Source organism: Aquarana catesbeiana, linkage group LG05, assembly GCF_042186555.1.
Source record: "Aquarana catesbeiana isolate 2022-GZ linkage group LG05, ASM4218655v1, whole genome shotgun sequence".
Taxonomy (NCBI): Eukaryota; Metazoa; Chordata; class Amphibia; order Anura; family Ranidae; genus Aquarana; species Aquarana catesbeiana.
The window spans coordinates 7,081,330-7,108,443 of record NC_133328.1 but is presented as its reverse complement, the minus strand read 5'-3'; the positions used below and the strand labels follow the sequence as shown (position 1 = coordinate 7,108,443).

At 43.7% G+C, this 27,114-nt stretch overlaps 1 protein-coding gene across 2 annotated transcripts; it reads right to left on the bottom strand.

Moving 5' to 3' along the window:
* Nucleotides 1-7,114: 7,114 nt before the first annotated feature.
* LOC141144059 (pentraxin fusion protein-like) lies at nucleotides 7,115-27,091 on the bottom strand. 2 transcript variants are annotated; one of them, XM_073629417.1, is made up of 5 exons: nucleotides 27,010-27,091; nucleotides 23,390-23,457; nucleotides 22,308-22,387; nucleotides 10,386-10,668; nucleotides 7,115-8,480 (listed from the first exon to the last, which is right to left on the bottom strand). In XM_073629417.1, exons 3-5 carry the CDS (start codon nucleotides 22,384-22,386, stop codon nucleotides 8,318-8,320), a joined length of 525 nt encoding a protein of 174 aa, XP_073485518.1. In that variant the 5' UTR covers nucleotide 22,387; nucleotides 23,390-23,457; nucleotides 27,010-27,091; the 3' UTR covers nucleotides 7,115-8,317. The 2 variants fall into 2 exon arrangements, with proteins under 2 accessions (XP_073485518.1, XP_073485517.1); XM_073629416.1 differs by having other exon boundaries at nucleotides 22,308-22,390; nucleotides 27,010-27,087.
* Between the last annotated feature and the right edge of the window lie 23 nt (nucleotides 27,092-27,114).

The window sequence follows — 27,114 nt, the reverse complement described above, 5'->3', positions numbered from 1 at the left end:
TGTCCCTTACATTGGTGATCAGTGGGAAGAATGTTCCTTACATTGGTGATCAGTGAGAAGAATGTTCCTTACATTGGTGATCAGTGAGAAGAATGTTCCTTACATTGGTGATCAGTGAGAAGAATGTCCCTTACATTGGTGATCAGTGAGAAGAATGTCCCTTACATTGGTGATCAGTGGGAAGAATGTTCCTTACATTGGTGATCAGTGGAAAGAATGTTCCTTACATTGGTGATCAGTGGGAAGAATGTTCCTTACATTTGTGATCAGTGAGAAGAATGTTCCTTACATTGGTGATCAGTGAGAAGAATGTCCCTTACATTGGTGATCAGTGAGAAGAATGTTCCTTACATTGGTGATCAGTGAGAAGAATGTTCCTTACATTGGTGATCAGTGGAAAGAATGTTCCTTACATTGGTGATCAGTGGGAAGAATGTTCCTTACATTTGTGATCAGTGAGAAGAATGTTCCTTACATTGGTGATCAGTGGGAAGAATGTTCCTTACATTGGTGATCAGTGGGAAGAATGTTCCTTACATTGGTGATCAGTGGGAAGAATGTTCCTTACATTGGTGATCAGTGAGAAGAATGTTCCTTACATTGGTGATCAGTGGAAAGAATGTTCCTTACATTGGTGATCAGTGGGAAGAATGTTCCTTACATTTGTGATCAGTGAGAAGAATGTTCCTTACATTGGTGATCAGTGGGAAGAATGTTCCTTACATTGGTGATCAGTGGGAAGAATGTTCCTTACATTGGTGATCAGTGGGAAGAATGTTCCTTACATTGGTGATCAGTGACAAGAATGTTCCTTACATTGGTGATCAGTGAGAAGAATGCTCCTTACATTGGTGATCAGTGAGAAGAATGTTCCTTACATTGGTGATCAGTGAGAAGAATGTTCCTTACATTGGTGATCAGTGAGAAGAATGTTCCTTACATTGGTGGTCAGGAGATGAAGAAAAATTATGATGGGAACAATGTTGGCAGAAGGGGCTCTGTGGTTGGGGATAACTTCCAATATTTTCTAAATGAATAGCAGACAGCACGGTTATTAATCAGCTTTATTATTATATGTAGCATTCAGTTTATTACATTGTCATGCAGAGTTGTTACATTGTAATACAGCATTGTGATAACCAAGAAGGAGCTCATACCTCTGTATATGTGATATGTAAGGCTTCCTATGGACAGAAATACAAAACATTCAGCTCACAGCTCCTCCCCGCACTAGTCTTTAGTGGTCCTTGCTCATCTTATTAGTGACACCTATCTGATCTATGTACTGTACATATAGCAGTTGTAAGTTTTACAAGATTTTTAATGTGGGGCAGTAAAGGAAACACACAGCAATCCTCTCTAGATCACAGTCCTCTGTCCTACCCCACTAGAAAGCCTAAAAAGATTCCTCAACTCCTTTCATTTTGCCCTGTAGATGCTTAGAAAATTGCTGAATACTTGATAAATGCTAAGGGCAGTAAAGGGAACCCACAGCAGCCCCACCTTTAATTGCTACTCTGGTCATACCTGTGATTGCTGTCCTAGGACAAGGACCACCACTATGACACCTGAAAGATTCCTCAACTCTCCTCTCTTTGCTTGGTAGTAGATGCTTAGAAAATTGTTGCTGCTAGGGGTAGTAAAGGGAACCCACAGCAGCCCCATCTAGACTGCTGCGTTGGTCATAGCTGTAATTGCTGTCCTCTGATTAGTACCACCACTAGGACACCTGAAAAAGATTCCTCAGCTGCTTCCTTTTTTCCCGGTAGATGCTTAGAAAATTGCTAAATGCCTCAGAAAATTCTAGGGGAAGGAAAGGGAACCCACACTAGCCCCACCTAGACAGTTGCCTTGATCATAGCTGTGATTGCTGTCCTAGGACTAGGACCACCACTAGGACACCCGAAAAAGATTCCTCAACTCCTCTTTCTTTGCCTGCTGGATGCTAAGAAAATTGCTTCTAGGGGAAGTAAAGGAAACCCACAGCAGCCCCACTTAGATTGTTGACTTGGTCATAGCTGTGATTGCTGTCCTAGTACTAGAACCACCACTAGGACACCTGAAATAGATTCCTCAACTCTTTTTTTTTGCCCTGTAGATTTTTGGACCTTGTTCACATATGCTCAGTATAGAGTACTCTTGTGCCAGGGCTGTGTTTATCTACACGGGGATGTACAGGAAGTCCCATTCATGTCATAGGGGATACAGCATGCTCCCAGTTTGACATGTGTGTGGGTTCACAGGTCCAAAAGCACACTGTATGCATTCAGGGGTGTGCACCCACACCAATGTCAAATTGGGAGCAGACACAGCAGCTGCATCCCAATTGACATGAATGGGACAACCTGCATGGGGATGCACGGAACACCTATGCATCTTGTGTGTGGGTAAACACAGCCCTTGGACGGGTGTACGCTGTAATATGCCTATGTGATCGAGGTCTTCAAAAATTGCTGAATGCACGGTGAATGCTATAGACATGTGCGAACCCATAAAAATTCCCATCTGTACAACGTCTTTCACAGATCATGGAGGACAATCAATCATATGCAGAAACTGCAACAAAATCAATAAAATGTCAACATTTTATAATCACATCAAAGAATATCAGAATTTAGTAAGTTTTAATCAATATTGTTTTTTTTATTTTTGATGCCTGAGTAAATGCAATCAAGTCACACTGGATCCTAAATGATTCCCTAGGTTAACATTAGTTACTTCATCATATTATTGTGGGTTTGATTTATATCATTTTATACATTGTGCTTGCTCAATCGAAACGTTGTCCGAACCAGGAGTGAGCCTGTGCCGTCCCCAGAACCAGCTCATACTTTCATTGGCTACCCTGCCGCTGTGTTTAGCCACTGAGAGTGAAGAGAAATACTTCTGTGTACGGGTTGAAAGACCGATTCTCCAGATGAAAGCAATGAGAAGATGGAACAGGACGAGACTAAATTTGCAAATGCTGAATTTCAATTTTCAGCAGGACGGAGGTGGAGCCAGGATCAGACCTCTCTTCCATTGGCCCTTAGGTTTCATTCACACTTGTACGACTCCAAAGTTGTGCTGACTTTGGAGTGCAACTTTGATGCAACTGTGGATGGGCGCAACTTGGATACGACTTTGGCTTTGACCAGTGATAATGGACAACTGTTGCACTACTACTGCATTGTGTGACATTCAGGTACGACTTTTATGCAACTTTTGAGGGTTAACATTGAAGTCTATGGCCCTCAAGTTGCATGAAAGCTGGACCAAAGTAGTGCATGAACTACTTTTAAGTTGCTGCAAGTTGCACATATATTAGTGGCGGCTGGTGCTCAATATTTGGGGGGGGGAGCGTCAAACCAATGCAAACCCCCCCCATGCGGGAGATGGATGGGAATGCTGCGATCTCCCACCCGTGGGAGACGGACGGGAATGCGGTGGCGATCAGAGGCCCCCTTACCTTAGGAAGGAGGCAGATCAGGCAGACATGGATCTGGGCTGCAGCTCCACGCTCCAGGGCCATTGCTTCTCCTCCAGGCCAAACAGGAAGTGGGTCCTGACTGAGACTCGATTGGCGGGAGTCCTAAGACTCCCTAGCCAATTGGGTCTCAGGAACTGCTTCCTGATTGGCCAAGAGAATTATCAGGAAGACAATAGCGAATATTAATTTGCTATAGTCACACAAGTTCTCTGCGCCCCAAGCCCACCCTTTTTCTTAAGCCAATTTTGGAGCCTCAGGCTCTAACCATGTGCTTAAAAAAAATAAAAACCCATTGAAATCCATGCGTCTGGCCACCCGCATGTAGATTAGGGAGCCAGACGCATGGATGGGGGTGCCGCCACTGACATATATGAATTATTATCATTGGAAAGCATGGGGAAGGAATTGTCATACAACATTGATGTCCAAACCTGCATGGCAAGTGTGAATGGAGCCCTTAAAGTGGATCTTCAGTTCAGGCATTTTATAAAAGCTTGTGAGCAGGCAGGCTATTTATCGTAAGACTGCGTTCACACTATTGTGAATCGGATGCGGATTTCTCCGCATCCAATTCACATGTCAGGAGATTGTGACTGACTCTCTATGGAGCCGGTTCCCACATCTCCGCAGGAGCCTGATGCATCTTTTGGTCCATTTCAGGTCCAAATTCAGCCCAAAATTCGGGCTAAAATTGGCCCTGAAATGGTGAATGGAGATGCACCGGACCCTCTGCGCTCTATAGTGTGAACCCAGCCTTAAATAGACATGCACTGTCTGTTCCCCAATAAAATACACCTACCTGCCTGCTCACAGAAACACATGAGGTTGCAAATACACGGGGTGCCAAATGGGTGCTAAATGGTAGCGCCTTGCTCTGCATGCCAGGAAAGCGCGCGATTTTGTGCCCATTTCCGACATGCAAAGGTCTAAACCTAGCCTTAGTGTCCCCATTGGAAGATTTCCACTTACCTGTTTTGGTGACAACTGGACAATTTTGGATTTCCCATCACAGTGGTCACTGGGACAAACAGAGAGAATCTTTCCAGCGGTGGCACAGACAGCAATAAAAACCTGACAGAGGTTCTAACCCTTCTCACCACTGTATCCAAACTAAAACAAAGTTTTGGCTTTTGGATAAACAAACAGTTCATATAGAAAGACAAAGGGAAAGGTTTACAAAAATTGGAGCACTCGGAATCTGGAGCAGCTGTGCACGGTAACCAATCAGCTTTCATCTTCAGCTTGTTCAATTAAGCTTTGACAGTGAAGTGTGGGTAAGTGATTCAATATATATGCACCACATCCCTAGATTATCACATGGAAAGTAATAGTAACAATATTGGATTTTATAGGTGCCATGCAAAATTAAAAAAAAATAACATTTTATTGGTATACATGATTAAAATCTGTTAAAAAGTACATAACATAGATACAATTTGGTCAAAGTATATTCATATACAAAGCGTTATCATGATAGTATTCCCAACATGTTTCGCCTGTCACAGCTTCTTCAGGGGATATTGGTGACCACTGTTAGTGTGTAAACCAAAATAGATGATAATCAATTAGGACCATGTCCAAAGAAAAAACAGATAAGTGGTGTGACCGCAGGAGACACAGAAAGACCAGGATGTGTATTAAGATAAAACAAACACAAGGGGGCGCCTAATATCTGAGTCCAGGACAGATAGCAGATAGTCAAAGACTGAACTGTAGATGGAGTATGAAGGTATGGTATTGACCTCTGGACCCTCCTGGTTAAAGCCACTTATCTGTTTTTCTGTGGACAAGGTCCTAATTGATTATCATCTATTTTGGTTTACACACTAATAGTGGTCACCAATATCCCCTGAAGAAGCCATGACAGGCGAAACATGTTGGGAATACTATCATGACAACGCTTTGTATGTGAATATACTTTGACCGAGATGTATCTATGTTATGTACTTAAACAGTTTAGGTGAATTTCGGGCTCCCACATGGCCCCAGGTCCTTTGACGATGCCCTGTGGGAGGGCGAAATGCACTGACGTGACATCACTTCTGGTCTCGTAGGAAAGCCCCCCAATGGTGTTTGCTGCATCTTCTTACAATTTCAATGCCTGTTTTTAATGTACTTTTGTAAGTATAACCTTTTTAGCGCAATAAATTTGCTTTCTTAGCATACTTCACTATTGGTCCCCCTTTTTTCTTCCTTTTTGGGTACCTGTTTTGTATGGCTGAGGATTTACGTTGAAAGGATCGTTTATCATCTCATCAGTGAACCTGCCATCCTGTGTCGTTCTCTGGCTATCGTTCTAAGTCTTATTGACTCCCACAGACTGAAAAGCTGGGTGTCATTGTGATTTGGTGAGTGGGGACACAAGTGGGGGTGCCTTGGTACGCCTGAAAATATTTTTCTGCAACATTTTTCTCTGCACTTTTTGCACACCAGATGTGTAGCATTCCCTGCGATTTCTCACATTAGTTGTGAAGCAGCTTTTTAGTTTTATATGGATTGTATTTAGTAGACATGTACACAGCCTAAAAATTTGTTCATTTTCGTTTTCGTTTCATTAGTTTATTTATTTTTTTTTTTTGTTTTTCAGGTCATTCGTTATGATCGCAATTCGTAAATTCATACATTTGTAAATTCGTACATTCGTAAATTCGTACATTTGTAAATTCATACATTTGTAAATTCGAAATGTGAAAATCCAAAAACCCAAAAATTCGAAAATCTGAAATAGTAACTAACTATTAAATTATAGGTATTGTAATTTCCTTTCAAATTTGGCTGTTAGTGAACGTAACAAATACAAATTTATCCAAAGTTATGCATTATCCAAAATAACGAATCCCGCATCTAAACGAATGGAACGGAACAAATTAATAATAAATAATAATAATAAAAAAGTTTTTTAAATATTATTATTGTTATTTATTATTATTAATTCATTACGTTCCATTCATTTAGATGCGGCATTCGTTATTTCGGATAATTCGTAACCTTCAGATAAATTTGTACTTGTTACGTTCACTGACAGCCAAATTTGAAAGGAAATTACAATACCTATAATTTAATAGTTACTAGTAATAGTAGTTAAGTTATTATTAGTTAATTATTATTTCAGATTTCCGAATTTACAGATTTCCAAATTCACGAATGTATGAATTAACGAATTTACAAATTTTCCGAATTAACGAAATTGTCTAAATTCGTTAAAAAACTAATTTGGAATGAAACGAATTGCACATGCCTAATTTTTTGTTGTGAAACACTTTCTTTATATGGACTATATGTTTTTGTCACCTATCATGGGTCTTTGTTTGTGAGCGCTGTATTTATATATTTTGTCACTATAAAATCCCATATTGTTATTATTACTTTCTATTTAAAGAGGAAGTAGACCTCGTAAATTTTTTCTTTAAAAAAAAAAAAAAAAAAAAAAAATTATATATATATATATATATATATATATATATATATATATATATATATATATATATATATATATATATATATATATATATATATATATATATATAAAAATAATATATATTTTTTTTTTTTAAAGAAAAAATTTACGAGGTCTATATATATATATATATATATATAATATATAATTATATATATATATATATATATATATATATATATATATATATATATATATATATATATATATATATATATATATATGCTGTAAATGATTGCAAAGCCACACACATTAAAATGTGTCAAAAATGGGGTTGTAAATACCTTACTTCGCTTATTTAGTATTTAGTGTCTTCTGTGGGTATTGGCCACGCCATTCTTACTCCTGCTTGTTGAATCATTTGTGGATGTCATTTCCGCCCTTACTTTGTCTCAGCGTCCAAATCTCGCGCATGCGCCATAGCGTCGAAACCAAGCCTCTAGTTCGATTGCCAAAGGAGAGGATCAGAGTGCAGGATCGCGAGGCTTCCCTCAGTGCCGTTCCCAGTGTAAGATAATGACCCGGCATGCAGAGGAGACAGAAACGGCACACATTGTGTGCCGTTAAACGATATACGCAACGCGCAAGCGCGGCTGGCGTCACTGGACATTGAAGGACGATTTCTATCGCAACAAAAACAGTGAGTGATCTTGCACAGGCAGCGATCAACTGCCTGTGCTATATAGATTGCAAAGAGCAAAAGTTGTAGTGGAGGGTTTACAACCACTAAAACCTGGAAGCTGATTGGTTTCTTGGCGGAGCTGCACCAGATTTTGCACTCTCCAGTTTTACTGAATCATCCTCCAAAGTGTATCTGGCTGGAGGCGGGGCATTTTCAGAGTGGAGGCGGGGCAGTGTCAGGCTGGAGGCGGGGTCTGCAGCACTGTAGGCTCTGAAGAGTGTGCGCAAGCACCATAGGTGGAGCAGAGGCAGTGAATGAAAAACACTTTACAGATTAGATTACATCGTTTTTTGCAGATTAGAGAGATTATAAAGTGAATCTAAAGCCAAAATTTTAATTTTAGTTTTGAATGGAGTAGGAAATGCACTACCCCCGTAGTTTTTTTTTTTTTTTTAATATGTGACTTATAGGAGAGATTTCCCTTCACTTCCTGTCCTGTAGACACAACAGGAAGTGAGATAAATCTCCTCTTAGGAACACAATGCCCCCTTTATTCCTGATCTGGTGTCAAATTTTGGATTTTCTCTAACTTTTGATCCCAGCGGGACCCAATTGGAAGGCGAATTTCCCCAAAGGGGATGCAAAGAGTGACGGGGGTTCTTGCACCCCTCCATCCTAAACTTAAAAAAAAAAAATAGAAGTTTGACTTTAGGTATCTTTATAAAGCAGTTGTGTTGGCGCTGCCCTTTAACTCTCCTGGATTGTTCGTTTATGGCTGCTGTCCTGGTAGTTGCTGATACACCTTGACTTCACAGAAGGATATGATCCCCGAGTGGCCGGCGTGGATAAGCGTCACGTAGCGTCCCTGCATCCCGTTGCAGAAGAATGACAGGAGGGGCTTTGACCGCGAGACATTTGTGACGGTGGCACATCTGTGGGAGAAATATTGTCACTGTTAAGATACATTATAAAAAAAAAAAAATCGCAATATGCTGCCGTATTACAGTACATTCCATGGATCGGTCACTTTTAGATTGTAAGCTCTTCTGGGAAGTTTTTCAATGCTTGATGTTCCACATGTACATATTATCATGAGGTTGTAGCCCCTTCATATACCATGGTTGCCAACATTTCATAAAAAAAATTCAAGGAACCCTGTTTTTTGGGGTACATTCAATCAGGGCCTGGGACGAGGGGTGGGCAGGAGGGGTGGCCGCCCTGGGCACTGTGGTATTATGTGATGTGGGGGGAGGGGGCGGGCACCACAAGGAGGCTGGAGGAGGGGATTTGTGTTGGGAGAGGGAATTTTGGGGGCGGCAGGGTACATATATTAGAATGGATCCCCTGCAGAGCAGCCGGATCTCCTTCTCTCCCTCCCGCCGGCTGCGCGGATCAGTTCCAGCACGGGGCTCTGGGATTTAGCCTACCCATTCCAGGATAGTTGGGAGTTGGGTCCCGAGACCAGAAACTTATTTCAAGGGTATCTCAATGGAAATACTGCAGGTTGAGAAAGGCTGAGTCGGCGTGAGAAGATAAAATCTATTGGATATTTATTCTTTCTTCGCTAATCAGTGAGGGAGGTGTCTATTCCAATGATGGTTGAGAAAGAGGATAAATATTCAAAACTGACCTTCTAGAAAGGTTCTTTCTTCCTTTGCTGCTAGCCTGCTACCTGGGGAGGATGAGAGGTGAAGAATGTTTTTTGTCCTCCTAGCTGGACCTAGAGCAGGGGTCCCCAAACTTTTTAGTACAAGGGCCACATTGTATATTTCGCAAACATTTGCAGGCCCAGCAGAGTGCCATTAGAGTTAACCTTCCATCTAGAAGTTCCCAGCACAGCTACCCCCCCCCCCCCATTACACCCAGGAGCACCTGGCTGACTAGTAGAGGATGTGCCGGTCCCCATATTAGAATACACATCAAGGCTCATCCACTGCCAGTCATCCAGGTTTGCCGTGGGCCATATTAAAATGATGTATTGGGCTGGATGTGGCCCACAGGCCATAGTTTGAAGACCACTGAACTAGAGTGTCCTGACCTGGCCTGTTGCAGAGGCTGAAACTAGAATAAAGCCATCCATCTGGACCTATGGAATCGACACTAGCCTGTGGCAGAGGCATAAAGAGTCCTAAAGCAGACCTGTGGAGGAGGTGAGAAGACAATGGAAGTGAGTAGCACTGTTGGGCTGGATGTGGCCCACAGGCCATAGTTTGAAGGCCACTGAACTAGAGTGTCCTAACCTGGCCTGTTGCAGAGGCTGAAACTAGAATAAAGCCATCCATCTGGACCTATGCAATCTACACTAATCTGTGGCAGAGGCATAAAGAGTCCTAAAGCAGACCTGTAAACGAGGTGAGAAGACACTGGAAGTGAGCAGCCCTGTTGTGCAGCAGGATATTGCTGCTTTCCTTGGGTATCCTGTACCTCTAACTCGCTCTCTCTCTCTGACTCTAAGACAACTTAAGCTATGGATTGCAAGAAAAGGATTGAAGGATCTGAAGTCTTTCTGTATGTCACCATTGGTGGGTCGGTGAGTTTCTTGGGTGCAGCTACAGGGCACATCACCATTAGGAAGGTAGGAGAGCCCATTAAAACTCCAGCAGCCCCTATGGGGGTAATGCTATATAGTAGAAATTCAATGCCCAATACTTGTATGGTCTATACCATAAAGTCATCTTTTCCAATCTGTTCCGTAGTCAGTATTTTTTCTAAGGCTCCTTCATACCTATGCAGGTATTAACACATACACTATGTAAGTATTAATGGGATCTTAGTGTCTGATTGTTAGCATTTTTAGGAGTGGAGATGGATTACAGATAAAGTTGTTATGGACTTACACTGGGTTGTTGCGGTCTGGAGAATCACCAATTTGGATCTGGACGTCATTCATACAATCCCAGCAGTCGTCTGTTCTCAGCACGAGCCTCACTAAACCAATGAAGTAACTCTCTTCCAAGTCCAGGGTAAACCAGGGTTGGGACTCCAGGTTAGTAATGACACATGGGGATATTGTATTGTTTGTCTCAGAAATGCCATCCACTCCCTTCTCTGGCCCAGGGCGCGGGATGATGGGGAAGGTGGAGCTCTGGCAGACCCTCCCATAAAGACCCAGGTTGATGTCTAAAATGAAAAGACGTTACATAGTTAGTCTTGTTGAAAAAAGACACAAGTCCATCCAGTTCAACTTACAGAAAACAAATTGTGCAAAACTAGAAAAGTAGAACCCCCATGTGCTTCATCACAATGCAGCAGTGATCTTTATGTGCAAGCCCATTGTGACGGAACCATCCAGCATCCAGCACCCAGCTTGGGTGCTTCTGTCAAGATACAGCTTCCTCCAGTCTGGACCCAAGAACCAGGTATTATAGCTGAGAATTGCACCCAAGGATTAGACGGCACTAGCTTAGGTGCAAACTGGAACTCTCTTTATTAAAACTCAGACACATACTTTATACTCCCCCGGAGGACATTAATTTCTTGGGGATATTAGCATAACAATGCAAACGGTAAACAGTAATATAATTAACATAGCTAAGAAACAGCCAACATAAACGTACACAGTAAGCTAATTAAACAACTAGCCATCTAGACAAGCCTAGGTGACTCAGAACGTTCGGCACCAGTCTACAACCCTGGATACACAATGGTTCAATAACAAGGTAAAATGGACACAATATTAATCACATCTCCAAGAGATGAGCAGACAGACAGAAATAAAAGGTGACTCACTTAACAATGGTAATTCACACCTATGTAGTGCCCTGATGTTTAGGCAGGGTTGCTATTAAATTTATTTGCCAAGTGATAGTTGCCTAGACCAATTGTTAGGAGGTCAGTTGATTTTGCCCTAATTCTGGAATTGCTGCACTTCTCTCTTCTGTCGCTAGGTGGCCGGGTATCTGGTGACATAAGATAAGACAAGGGCATTGCAAGGACATATTAGGAATGAGTGGGGTGTCTCAGCCAATGGGCAGGTATTTTCTTGGCTCCTTTGGCCTGCTGGGAGAGCCTATTTATTTGGGTGGAGTCAGGTGATCGGGATTCTGTGCCACCTGGATGACTGTCTGGGTGGACGTGTGTTATGTTGCCCTGGGCTGTTAGGCCGTAAGCCTTAGGCCTATACTGGGGGCATCTGGCTGCTGGGCTGTCTGAGGGCCTATCCAAAAGCAGTGTAGGGTTGGGACTGCGGGCTTGTAGTCCAACCAGAAGTAACGGTTCTGCCGGCCGGGGAACCATTTGTGGTTGGAGCTAGAGGGGAAGCTGTCGCCACTAAGGAACCATCCACCTTACTACCGGAGATCACAGTAAGTGAGCTGAGGACAGCACCAGAGCAGACTTCTCCCCAGCCGGGGATTGTGAAGAAGTGGGAAAAGCAGAGGTGACGCATGTGGAGTGCCAAGCCAGGGACCTAGCGTGTCAGCAGGGGTGAAGCTTGAAGAGTATCTGAGTGCCAAGCCAGGGACCCAGCAGGGAAGCGGGGGTGAAGCTTGAGGAAGATACTGAGTGCTACAGTGAAGACCCACAGTGAGTGAGTGTGGGGTAAAGAAAACTGTTCATGTTGCAGATAGTTGAATACCTTTACCGTTAGTAACAGCTACTAGATTGTTGCCATAGGAGACAGCGGTCCTACCTATACAGAAGTGGTGTCCGGCTGGAGGCCTTCACCTGTATAGCTGTCTACCTATAGAAGTCTCGGAGTCTGCCAATTAACATTGCACCTACCTAAGGGTGTCCTGGCCCTAACCAGTTCTGTTTAAGAGACAATAAATCTCTGCATTCAAAAAGTGTCTGGCTTCCACCTGTTCATCTTGCATTACACCCACCATGCCTTGTAATTCACTCTACACTGAAGGATGTCAGCTCTCCCTAACTCTGGAGGTCACCATTAGGCCTAAACGGGCCTGGGACTTTGTTACACCTAGGAGGCACACAATGGGAGAGACATACGTAACAATACACAGATTATAGAAGGAGACCCCAATATCAGGTTGTTTTAGAGACAATCATATTAACATCTACTCTGAGTCTCATAGTCTAAAGCAGTCATTGCTAGTTTGGGCACAAAGGTCCCAAATCTGTGTGTTTCAGGGAGACATGGACCTGAATCCGAAGCAAGACCACTCCAAGGGTCCCCCATGCACACACCTTCCAAAGAGTAGTGCTCTCTCAAAAGCCAGGGCCCATAGTCAGTAGGCATGAGGCCACCCTACAGTCCTCTCCAAAAGCCCCTGTCCCAGTCGGGTCTGTCACACCCATCACTGACAAAAGGCTTTCCAGAGTAAAAAGCTTACATACAGAGGTATATTTCCCTCAGCATGTATGAGCCTGGGGCTGCATCAAGATACTTTTCCTCTCTCTTTACTAGCGAGGATGCAGATAAAGGATTGGCGTCTAACGAGCTAATCTCACAAGCACCAACAGATCTTGGCTACAACACCCCTGATCATAGAAGCCACTGCTCACCAGGAGATGGCAGCCACAGATGTCAGTGTGTAAAACAGACTCCATCTAACATGTTTCGTCCAAAAGAAGTCTGTTGTGCACGTCCATGCGTGATACTTATTATCATATTTTTTCATTTGCCATGCGGCGCGCTCCCAGCACAAAGGGAGATACGCATTTATACGGTCCCACAGAAAAAAGCCTGGTCCAGTGGGGCATATTTGTGCACGGACGGCGTTAGGGGGTTAAGGAGGATCCTGTGAAAAAAAAAAAGAAATGACACGGAGCCTCTCCCCCCCAAAAAAATAAAAAGGTAGAAAAGATGGAGGTCTGGAAAGGATTTTTAGGAGCAGCCCAATAAAAAAATATGGTGTGCATCCCCCCCTCCCTAACCATACCAGGCCACATGCCCCGGACACTGGGGTGACACCTTGCACGGGGGAAGGGCAAAGCCATTCCCACCCTTCTGCAAGGCACCCTGCCCCCATGTCGATGTGGGATGGAGGTAGAAGCAGTGCTTGCATACGTACTGAATTAATATGGCTGCTCCCAAGCACATAAAAACTGAAAAATGAAAGCTGAAGTTTGGGACAAGTATATATCGTCTAAACAGAAGAGTCATGTGTATTCTTCCTGAATCTTGGTGATCTTTGTGTATTTCTTCCAGATCTGTGCAGGAATCCAGTGTGAGACTTCCTGTAATAAAGACCGCTCACTGCTGCTCTCTCTCCTTGTGCAGGTGGAATGGTCTTGTCTCCGCCCCTTCCTGTAGCTTTCTGCAGGCAGCCTGTAATGGGTGGAGCCTGCTGGGTCCCTCCCACAATCATAACTCCCAACTGTCTCTGATTTGGAGGGACTGTCCCTGATTTGGGGCAGAGTTCCTCTTTCCTCCTTATTTGTTCCAAAAGCCAATATAAATGAATAGTAGTGGTAAAAAAGCACTTGTGGATTTAACCAATCTTTTTTTTTTTTTTTTGTGTGTACAATTCTCCTTTAACCACTTGCTGACCAGCCGCCATCATTATCGACACTTCCTGAGAAGGAGTTTCACTTCGGAGATTGCCCCAGGATCTCCTCCTCTCGAGACAAGAATATCCAGCTTCCTCCATAAACGCTGGTAGGTCATGTATTTATTAAACTGTTTTCTATTGGTTAGGCCCCTGAAGAATCCAGCGATCCTCTTTTTGGTCAGCTCCCACCACTCAGCCTTGCTGCTACAAAAGTCCAGAATGGTCACCTGTGCCTGAAAAAATTCCTCAAAGGATTGTCTAACATGTTCTTAATCGAGTAGAGTCGAATTCAATCTCCAGATGCCCTTACCACTCTGAGGGGCGTCTGAAGCATTCAGGACCACAGATAGCATACAGGGATCAGAGAACTCTACTGCCTGCACCACTGGGGGCGAGAAAGCAGAGGTCTCCTTCAAAAAAAACCAAAAAAAACCTATCTATCCTACTCTGACTATTACCTCGATGAAAGGTGAACCCGGTGTCATCCGGGAGGTGCTTAATATGCACATCCACAAGACCAGCATCCCTAACCATACTATTTAACCACTTCAGCCCCGGAAGGATTTACCCCCTTCCTGACCAGAGCACTTTTTACAATTTGGCACTGCGTCGCTTTAACTGCTAATTGCGCGGTCATGCAATGCTGTACCCAAACTAAATTTGCGTCCTTTTCTTCCCACAAATAGAGCTTTCTTTTGATGGGATTTGATCACCTCTGCCGTTTTTATTTTTTGCGCTATACATGGAAAAAGACCGAAAATTTTGAAAAAAAATGATATTTTCTACTTTTTGTTCTAAAAAAAATCCAATAAACTCAATTTTAGTCATACATTTAGGCCAAAATGTATTCGGCCACATGTCTTTGGTAAAAAAAATGTCAATAAGTGTATATTTATTGGTTTGCGCAAAAGTTATAGCGCCTACAAACTAAGGTACATTTTCTAGAATTTACACAGCTTTTAATTTATGACTGCCTATGTCATTTCTTGAGGTGCTAAAATGGCAGGGCAGTACAAAACCCCCACAAGTGACCCCATTTTGGAAAGTAGACACCCCAAGGAAATTGCTGAGAGGCATGTTGAGCCCATTGAATATTCATTTTTTTTGTCCCAAGTGATTGAATAATGACAAAAAAAAAAAAAATTACAAAAAGTTGTCACTAAATGATACATGTGTGGGACTTTTTGGGAGCCTAGCCGCGTACGGGGCCCCGAAAACCAATCACTGCCTTCAGGATTTCTAAGGGCGTAAATTTTTGATTTTACTCCTCACTACCTATCACAGTTTTGAAGGCCATAAAATGCCCAGATGGCATAAAACCCCCCCAAATGACCCCATTTTGGAAAGTAGACACCCCAAGCTATTTGCTTTGAGGCATGTTGAGTCCATGGAATATTTTATATTTTGACACAAGTTGCGGGAAAGTGACAAATTTTTTTTTTTTGCACAAAGTTGTCACTAAATGATATATTGCTCAAACATGCCATGGGCATATGTGGAATTGCACCCCAAAATACATTTAGCTGCTTCTCCTGAGTATGGGGATACCACATGTGTGGGACTTTTTAGGAGCCTAGCCGCATACGGGGCCCCGAAAACCAATCACCGCCTTCAGGATTTCTAAGGGTGTAAATTTTTGATTTCACTCTTCACTGCCTATCACAGTTTCGGAGGCCATGGAATGCCCAGGTGGCACAAACCCCCCCCAAATGACCCCATTTTGGAAAGTAGACACCCCAAGCTATTTGCTGAAAGGCATGGTGAGTATTTTGCAGCTCTCATTTGTTTTTGAAAATGAAGAAAGACAAGAAAAGATTTTTTTTTTCTTTTTTCAATTTTCAAAACTTTGTGACAAAAAGTGAGGTCTGCAAAATACTCACTATACCGCTCAGCAAATAGCTTGGGGTGTCTACTTTCCAAATGGGGTCATTTAAGGGTTTTTTTTGCCACCTGGGCATTCCATGGCCTCCGAAACTGTGATAGGCAGTGAAGAGTGAAATCAAATATTTACGCCCTTAGAAAGCCTGAAGGCGGTGCTTGGTTTTCGGGGTCCCGTACGCGGCTAGGCTCCCAAAAAGTCCCACACATGTGGTATCACCATACTCAGGAGAAGCAACAGAATGTATTTTGGGGTGTAATTTCACATATTCCCACGGCATGTTTGAGCAATATATCATTTAGCGACAACTTTGTGCAAAAAAAAATAAATAAATAAAATTGTCTCTTTCCCGCAACTTGTGTCACAATATAAAATATTCCATGGACTCGACATGCCTCTCAGCAAATAGCTTGGGGTGTCTACTTTCCAAAATGGGGTCATTTGGGGGGGTTTTGAACTGTCCTGGCATTTTATGCACAACATTTAGAAGCTTATGTCACACATCACCCACTCTTCTAACCACTTGAAGACAAAGCCCTTTCTGACACTTTTTGATTACATGAAAAAATTATTTTTTTTTGCAAGAAAATTACTTTGAACCCCCAAACATTATATATTTTTTTAAAGCAAATGCCCTACAGATTTAAATGGTGGGTGTTTCATTTTTTTTTTTCACACAGTATTTGCGCAGCGATTTTTCAAATGCATTTTTTGGGGAAAAAACACACTTTTTTAAATTTTAATGCACTAAAACACACTATATTGCCCAAATGTTTGATGAAATAAAAAAGATGACCTTAGGCCGAGTACATGGATACCAAACATGACATGCTTTAAAATTGCACACAAACGTGCAGTAGCGACAAACTAAATACATTTTTAAAAGCCTTTAAAAGCCTTTACAGGTTACCACTTTAGATTTACAGAGGAGGTCTACTGCTAAAATTACTGCCCTCGATCTGACCTTCGCGGTGATACCTCACATGCATGGTGCAATTGCTGTTTACATTTGACGCCAGACTGACGCTTGCGTTCGCCTTAGCACGAGAGCAGGGGGGACAGGGGTGCTTTTTTTATTTATTTATTTTTTTCTTTATTATTTTTTTGCTTTTTTATCTTATTTTTAAACTGTTCCTTTCATTTTTTTTTTAAATCATTTTTATTGTCATCTCAGGGAATGTAAATATCCCCTATGATAGCAATAGGTAGTGACAGGTACTCTTTTTTGAAAAAATTGGGGTCTATTAGACCCTAGATTTCTCCTCTGCCCTCAAAGCATCTGACCACACCAAGATCGGTGTGATAAAATGCTTTCCCAATTTCCCAATTGCGCCGTTTACATCCGGCAAAATCTAAGTCATAAAATGCTCGTAGCTTCCGGTTTCTTAGGCCATAGAGATGTTTGGAGCCACTCTGGTCTCTGATCAGCTCTATGGTCAGCTGGCTGAATCACCGGCTGCATTCTCAGGTTCCCTGTTGAGACAGGAGAGCCAGAGAAAAACACGGAAGACGGTGGGGGGAGGGGCATTCCCTCCCACTGCTTGTAAAAGCAGTCTAGAGGCTAATTCGCCGCTAGGATTGCTTTTACATGAAAGCCAACCGCTGGATGAAAATAATGATACCAAGATGATACCTAAACCTGCAGGCATCATTCTGGTATAACCACTCAAAGTCGTGAATGGCGTACCTGAAGACAAAAAAATGGTTAACAATAAAGCAGAGTAAACGGTAAAGTAAACGGTAAAGTATAAAAAATTGCATACCTGAAAAGCAAACATGATAAAACATAATAACAATAAAACATTGCAGAATAGAACACAGTAAAAAAAGAGCAGAACAATAGAGAGAATAGAGAGAGAGAGAACAATAAAACGACAACTATTTTTTTTTATTTTATACTTTTGTATGTGTTTTTTTTTAAACACTTTTTTTTGTAACTGTAACTTTTATAACTGTAACCGGTTCCAGGTTCGGGTCTCTCAAAATGCGATGGCATCTTGGGATACCCTGTGAAAGTGTGCCTAGTCTGTGCAGTGCTGTACCCTACGCTAATACTCAACTAGTGAATGGTAGCGTTCAAAACATTCACCAATGCAAAGACCAGGATTGTCAGGACAGGAGGGACAATAATAGCGGGTGTCACGCCAAAATCCGCGCTTGCTGCAGACACGACATCTTTTTTGGGGGGTTCGTTGGGTAGGGGTACTCGGGAGGACATAAAAATGCCTCTCATGTAGCCGACTGCATTTGGTTGGGGATGTGAATGGGGGAAGTACGGGCGCTGCAGAAGTGGTGGGTTCCCAATTAGGATTGGTGAATGCAGCAGCAAGGGCATTATGGGCACGACGGGCCTGTGTTTGTCTTCTTCTTGGTGGCAGCGGGACACTACTTGTGCTTGCCACCTCACCAGCTTGAACTGCACTTATGGGACTCGCCACGTCACCAAGTGGTACTGCAGTGCTGGTTTGACTATGACCGGGGTGTACTAGGCTGCTGGTGCTTGCCAGTTCACCAAAACGCTACCAAAAAAACTGTTAGCGATCGCAGGGATCAGGCCTGACTCTGCGAACGCTGCAGTTATGCTTTTAGTGTTTTGTAAGTGACAGTGATCGATCGATACTGCACTTGGGTGGGCTGGGCTGGGCCGGGCGGAGGGACAAAATGCAGGTGCTAGCAGGTATCTGGGCTGATCCCGCTAACACTGCGTTTTTGGGAACCCTAAACTGCTGGGGACGCTAGTATAGATCTGATCGGATCAGATATTGATCCGTACAGATACTATATCACTAAGGGAGGCGTATGCTGCGTGCGTGGGTGGTAGCGGTACTGGCGCTAATCTGACGCTGCCTGGGGCGACGCATATCACTGCCAGGCGATCAGGGGGCTAAACCTTCATTCGGTAATAAACGGCGGGTGCCCTGACACTATAAAAAATAAACAAACTAACCAGCGTCACCCGTAACAGTTATACGGTGATCAGTGGTGAAAGGGTTAACTAGGGGGCAATCAAGGGGTTAAAACATTTATAAGATAGTATATGGGGGTCCCTGTCGCTATAAAAAGCTGACGGCGAACCTATATATTTACCTCCCTAACTAGCGTCACCAGTGACACTAACAAAGCGATCAGAAAAACGATCGCTTAGTGACACTGGCGACAGGGGGTGATCAAGGGGTTAAAACTTTATTAGGGGGGGTTAGGGGGGTATCCTAGACCTACAGGGGGCTAACCCTAACTGTCCTAACACTTCTAACTGTCACAAACTGACACCATGCAGTAATCAGAAAAAAAAACAAAAAAAAAAACACTGCTTGGTGTCAGTGTGACGGGGGGGGGGGGTGGGGAGGGGTGATTGGGGGGGATCGGGGGGGCGATCGGGGGGGATCGGGGGTGTAATGTGTGCCTGGCATGTTCTACTGAATGTGTGTATGTGTTGTGCACTCACATGTCCCACTTTGTGTGCGGCCCATAAACATTAATTAGGCGCAGGTCCTGCCCTCCCACAAGGACGTCTAAAACCATACATCTCCCAATCTCCACCCCAATAACCCGCCGGACAGTTACCGTGCCGATTTTAAACAACACCGCCACAAGGCTCGGCCGCAAGAGACCAGTAAGATGGACCATACCTCCACTCTCTCTTGGCCATATGAATATCTGCCAAGGAGGTGAGCCTAGTCTCTTGCAAAAATAAAATTTCAGCATCTAATTGGCTGAACAAAAAGAAGGCCATAGAACGAGCTCTTACTGACTTAATGCTGGCGACATTTATTGTCACCACTTTTAACAGAGGGGGAACCGCCATTTGGGTTATTGGGTGGTTTGCTTCTTAGCTCCCCTCTGCTGCTCATCACCAGAAGCCTCCAACTGCATTTCTGAATCTGAACTTTGTTCAGAAGAAGCCCCAGATGAGGAAATACCTAACTTAGAGGGCCTATGACGGTTGGAGACAGGCACTGGAGCTTCCTGTCCCCGTTCTGTCCTCACTACCTGCCTCTTCCGCCGCCCAACCTTCCTTCTCTCCTCCAGGTACTGCAGGTCAGCTTCAGAGATGCTCTCATCTCTTGCTTTTTTCTCAGAAGTTTTCATAGAAGACTTCTTTACAGAGGAAAAAGAAGCACCCTTTTTAGTACTCGCTACCACTCCTGGTGGGGGGGGCTTCCTTTAAGTCAGACTTAGGAGACTTAGGAGGGGAAGACTCATAGGAGCTGACTGACTCGAGGGCACAGACTTGGAGGCTTGGAGGGTTCTGACACAAGAGGAGCGGGTACAGTAGGCTGTGGGAACACAGAGACAGATACAGAAGGAATACTTACAGACACAGGACGAAGTCTTGGTAGACGAGACGCGTCGGGAGGACTCCACTGCCGCCTTCTTTTTATACACAAGCGCTTTTTAACTTCTCAAATGTAAGTGTATTTCCTTTTTTAATAAATTCAGTTTGTTTATGGAATCACACTATGTGGCCATCTTTTCATTCTACATGGGCTGCACTCTGGGATATGTGACCAACTGTGCGGAGAGGACATTTCCATGAGAGTATCTGGGACCCTTATTTCTCCTGATTGTCAAGATTCCCCTTATTGCCGGTGGGCAATACAAGTCGGTTTGACCCCTACAGCATATGCTGTTTCGGGTTCAAACCCTCCGGTAAGCCTCCAACTTCACTGGTTGTGGGAATTTCACATATTCTTATTTTAAACACTGAGGCGGACTCTGTATAATCTTGTTGGATTTTTGGAACCCCTGTTTTTTCATCTTTTATTATTTTTTATGAATGGCTATTAACCATCACCACAATATTTGATCTATGGCAAGATAGCCCAGACTGTTTTCACTTTTTCTGGTGACGTTTCTTTTCACTGGTTTCACAGCTAAGGACTCCAATGGTCCTATTTACATATGACTCCAATGGTCCTATTTACATATGAACTACAAAAATGAACTTTGTTATGTTAATATAAGACACGTTTAATTAGTGTGTTCATTACACCTATGTATATATAATTTTTTCATCACTTCTCACCTTTTAGCGCTACACTTTGTTTTATTGGACACAGGAGGGGTGGCCACAGGAATTTGGGAGGGATCCTGAACAGGACCATTGGAGTCGGTCACCGCAGAGGAGGATGGCACACCAGGGGCCTCACACTCCAACCTGTCCAGCCTCAACAGGTCATCAATTACCTCCTTCGCCATATTGTGCCAGGCCTCAGGACACTGGCTGTAGGGGTGACCAAGGCGCTGGCACAGGTTGCACCTTATCATCTCGAGCAGTTCTTGGCCATATGACCCCGACCCCGACACACTGAACATATCAAAGCTGAACAGGAGGAGCTCAAATGCCCCTTTTCTCCACAGCGGTGACACAGCTTCGACTGACCAGGGTAGAAAATAGTCATCCTATCCCTCCCTAAAAAAACTGAGGGGCAGGTGATGGACAACATTCCCATCTCTGGCCAACCTGACTTTTACCGACCAACCAATCCAGATGTTACGTTCATCAAGGATTTTATTGGGCTTAGTCAAAACCTCACCATAATTCTTTAACCAGACCGTTAAATCTCAAGCAGGGACGCTCTCATTAGTGAGAATAATTGTGATCTTTTTCACTGTTGACCTCTGTGAAACTGCAACTGGGGCCAGACCTTCCCATTCGGGTCTTGACCTGCAATGAGCTTCATATTGCTCCCAGAACAGGTCAAGACCCTCTGGCCTGGTGAAGTTAATAGTATATTCCTGGCTCCCAGCTACATGTGTTAGGGCATAGAGCTTATTTGCCCCGAAACCCATCTCCAAAATCATGTCCTCCACCACCTTCCCATTTAAGAATGACTACATTTTGACACCCCAGCAGAAGCCAGAGACCCAAGACCAGATCCTGGGGTGCTCAAACTGACAATTGTAATACAAATTGGCACAGCGGGATCCCATTCACTTCTGCAAGATTTGCACACTTCCTTGTGTTTTACAATTACATGGGGGGATTAATAGGTGGAGGGGCGGGTAGGTAGAGGGGCAGGTAGGTGGAGGGGCGGGTAGGTGGAGGGGCGGGTAGGTGGAAGGGTGGGTAGGTGGAGGGGTAGGTAGGTGGAGGGGCGGGTAGGTGGAGGGGTGGAAGGGTAGGTAGGTGGAGGGATTGGTAGGCATAGGGGTAGGTAGGTGGAGGGGTAGGTAGGTGGAGGGGTGGGTAGGTGGAGGGGTAGATAGGTGGAGGGGTGGGTAGGTGGGCGGCAGGTGGGTGGAGGGGTAGGTAGGTGGAGGGGTGGGTAGGTGGAGGCATTGGTAGGTGGAGGGGTGGGTAGGTGGAGGGGTGGGTAGGTGGAGGGGTGGGTAGGTGTAAGGGGGGGTAGGTGGAGGGGTAAGTAGGTGGAGGAATTGGTAGGTGGAAGGGTGGGTAGGTGGAGGGGTAGGTAGGTTGTACTTACTGTTTGGGCTCACAACGCATTCGGTGGTCATTGTAACGTCTATCAGTCCGCAGATGAAGAGGATAATTAGAATCTTCATTCTGCTAATTACAGTTAAAGGAGATGTAAATCTAATCAGTAAAATCTTAAATAAGCTTTAACATGTTGATATCATTTTAAAAGTTGCTTCCAACTCTCTAGAATCCATGGCGCTGCTATTTGGGGTCTATGTATAAAAAGTTTGCTGAATGAATGTGACTGACATCTGTACAGCTCCAATGAAACTTGCCATGTTCTGTGTAATATAAGTATCTTCTGTGACTGTAATCCTCATCTAGTAGCCATAATACGGCATCTCTTTTAAAAATACCTTAATCAGCAAAAAAAAAAAAAAACTCATTATGGCCACTAAGTATAAATGGGTGATGCTGCGCTAATCCTCAATATAGAAGCATGTGCCATAAAAGTGAATAAAGGGCTAAAGGTCAAACATCACACCAAAGATATCATGGAAATCATAAAATAAAACAAATACCGTGGTAAATACCAGTAGCCAGAAAATAAAAGTAAATATACTGAAAGAAGTGTATATCATATACGTGAGAGCATGTTCATGGTGGCACACAAATATTTAAAAACATAACCTCCTAGCAATTTAGTAAAACTCGCAATCAGTGAAAAATCATCCATACATAAGGTGCAAATAAATATATATCAAAATTATGGACACTAGTTGGCGCTTACGATCAGAGATAATAGATCTATAATCAAAGAGATAATTACATTAGACAGAACAAGGCAGGTTTCATCAGAGCTGTGCGGATGTCACATTTGTTCAGCAAACTTTTTATACGCCTTTGTGTCACCTTTTTTTATATTTTGCAGATCTCAGAGCAACACAGGCAGCTCTGCATGAAAATATTCAGATAATGAAAAAAATTCAAACATACAGATTTACATGTCCTTCCCGATTCCATCCTCTGCGATCGATACTTTCTCCCCCCCCCCAGATATAATGCTTTTATGCCTTTATTTCTATACAAATCTATTAAATTGCTGCGTACACTCAGATGTCCCTCCTGCGGGGCGGCGGAGGAACTTACCTCTCGTTCTCTCTCGGCTTCACTGGAAATCTTGTGATGACGATTCGGTTTTGGCTTCACCGAGATGGCTAAAAAGACACGAGGACAATTTTATATTCTAGTTTCCTTGTGGAGATAACATAGAACATACAGGAGGGGGTTGTGTCTTTTTTAACTAAAATAATATTTGGCATAGAGACAGGAAAAGGTAACAGCGCAAAAACCTTTCCAACACGTGACACTTGGAGGTCTATGTATAAAATATTATCCGGTTTTGATAAACGCCCCCCCCCCCACATTTAGAACAAAAATTACCGTATTTCCTCAACTATTATTATTATTATACAGGATTTATATAGTGCCAACAGTTTGTGCAGCTCTTTACAACATGAGGGCAGACAGTACACTTACAATACAATTCACTACAGGAGGGATCAGAGGGTCCTGCTCCTTAGAGCTTACAATCTAGGAGGGAAGGTCAAGTGATACAAAAGGTGTGGGGGATGAGCTGATGGAGAAAGTAAAAGTACAGTTGTTAGGTGGGGGGCCGGATAGGCTTCTCTGAAGCGGAGGGTTTTCAGTGATTGTCTGAAAGCAAGCAGAGTAGGAGATAGTCGGACAGATTTGGGTAAGGTGTTCCAGAGGATGGGAGAGGCTTGGGAAAAGTCCTGGAGGCGAGGATGGGAGGAGGTGACGAGGGAACTTGAGAGCTGGAGGTCTTGAGAGGAAGGAAGGGGACCAGTAGGTTATTGTTTTAAGACTAGGTTAGTGATGTAGCCGGGGGGCCGAGTTGTGGATGGCTTTGTAAGTTGTTATTAGAATTCTGTAATTTAATTTGTTGGGTGAGCGGGAGCCAATGGAGGGATTGACAGAGAGGAGTAGCAGATACTGAGCGGTTGGTAAGATGGATGAGCCTGGTAGCAGCATTCATGATGGACTGAAGGGGGGATAGAATATGTAGAGGTAATCCCGTGAGGAGGGAGTTGCAGTAGTCGAGGTGAGAGATGACCAGGGAGTGAAGTAGGAGTTTTGTGGTGTCATTGGTTAGGAAGGGGTGTATTTTGGAGATGTTGTGGAGGTTGAGGCGGCAAGATTTGGAAAGTGTTTGGATGTGGGGCCGAAAGGATAGTTCAGAGTCCAGGATTACACCTAGGACCTTGGCATGCGGGGACAGGCAGATAGTTGTGTTATTGATTTTGACAGAGAGATCAGGGGAAGGGGCACGTGGGGGCGGAAAAATCATGAGCTCAGTTTTGGATAGATTGAGTTTGAGGAAGTGGTGTGACATCCAGGCTGGTATGTATTATATGTAGTTGCTATATTGTCAATGGCACCATTATTGTCCCCCCCCCCCATAAATACCTCAATGGGCATCTCCCCTCACATAGATATCTCTCCTCACCTGGATATTTCCTCTTACCTAGTTGTCTCCTTTCATCCGTATATCTCCCCTCCCCTCATCTAGCTATCGCCTTTCACCTGGATATATCCCCTGACATAGCTATCTACCTTCATCTGTATATCTCCCCTCACATGAATATATCCCCTCACATGAATATCTAATCTGACCTGAATATCTCTCCTCACATGAATATCTCCTCTCACTTGGATATCCTCCCTCTTGTAGATATCTCCTCTCACCTGGTTATCTCATCTCTCCTGTATATTTCCCTTCACCTGGATATCTTCCCTCACCTACATATCCCCTCTCACCTGGTCATCTCCTCTCACCTGAATATTTCCCTTTGCCTGAATATCTCCTCTCACCTGTTTATTTCCTCTCACCTGAATATCTAATCTCACCTAGATATCTCCTCTTACCTGGATATCTCCCTCTGATATGGATATCTGCTATCCCCTGGATTTCTCCTCTTACCTGGTTATCTCCTCTCACCTGGATATTTCCCGCTCATCTACATATCTCCACTCACCCGTATATATCCCCTGACATGGATATTTCCCTTCACCTGAACATCTCCCATCACATTGATATCTGCTCTCACCTTGATATCTCCCCGCACATGAATATCTCCTCTCACCTCAATATCTTCTCTAACCTGGATATGTCCTCTCACATAAATACCTCCCCTCACCTGGATATTTCCCTTTACCAGGTTATCTCCTCTCACCTGAATATTTCCCTTCACCTGGATATCTCCCCTCACCTACATATCTCCCCTCACCTACATATCTCCCCTCACCTACATATCTCCCCTCACCTACATATCTCCACTCACCTGGATATCTCACCTACATATCTCCACTCACCTGGATAACTCCCCTCACCTACATATCTCCATTCACCTGGATATCTCCCCTAACATGGAAATCTCCCTTCACTTGAATATTTTCCCTCACCTGAATATCTAATCTCACCTGAATATTTCCCTTCACCTGTATATCTCCCCTGACATGAATATCTCCTTTCACCTGGATAGCTCCCCTTATCTGGTTATCTCTTCTCACCTGAATATTTCCCTTCATCTGGATATCTCCCCTGACATGAATTTCTCCTTTCACCTGGATATCTCCCCTTACCTGATTATCTCTTCTCATCTGAAAATTTCCCCTCACCTACATACTGTATCTCCTCTCACCTGTATATCTCCCCTGACATGAATATCTCCTTTCACCTGGATATCTCTCCTTATCTGGTTATCTCTTCTCACCTGAATATTTCCCTTCACCTGGATATCTCCTCTCACCTACATATCTCCTCATACCTAGTTATCTCCCCTGACATGGATATCTAATCTCACTTGGATATCTCCTCTTACCTGAAATTCTCCCCTCTTATTGATATCTCCCCTCACCTGAATATTGTCTTTCACCTGGATATCTCCCCTCACCTAGATATCTCCTCTCACCTGGATATCTCCCCTCACCTGGATATCTCCCCTCACCTGGATATCTCCTCTCACCTTGATATCTCCTCTCACCTGGATATCTCCCCTCACCTGGATATCTCCCCTCACCTGGATATCTCCTCTCACCTTGATATCTCCCCTCACCTTGATATCTCCCCTCACCTAGATATCTCCTCTCACCTGGATATCTCCCCTCACCTTGATATCTCCCCTCACCTAGATATCTCCTCTCACCTTCATATCTCCTCTCACCTGGATATCTCCTCTCACCTTCATATCTCCTCTCACCTGGATATCTCCCCTCACCTGAATATTGTCTTTCACCTGGATATCTCCTCTCACCTTCATATCTCCTCTCACCTGGATATCTCCTCTCACCTTCATATCTCCTCTCACCTGGATATCTCCTCTCACCTTCATATCTCCCCTCACCTGGATATCTCCTCTCACCTGGATATCTCCTCTCACCTGGATATCTCCCCTTACATGGATATGTCCCCTCACCTGAAAATATCCCTTCATCTGTATATCTCCTCTCATCTCGATATCTCCGCTCACCTGAATATCTCCCCTCACCTGAATATCTCCTCTCACCTGGATATCTCCCCTCACCTGGACATCTCCCTTCACCTAGATATCACCCCTCACATGAATATCTACTCTCATCTGGGTATCTCCCCTCACATTGATATCTCCACTCACATGGATATTTCCTTTCACCTGCATATCTCCCCTCACACAGACATCTACCCCTGTACAGACATCTAATCTTACCTGTATATTTCCTCTCACTTGGATTTCTCCTCTCACTTGGTCCTCAGGGAAGGTTTGACATTTATATGATGTATGCTTGGCTTCATCTACATGCCTGGATTGCCG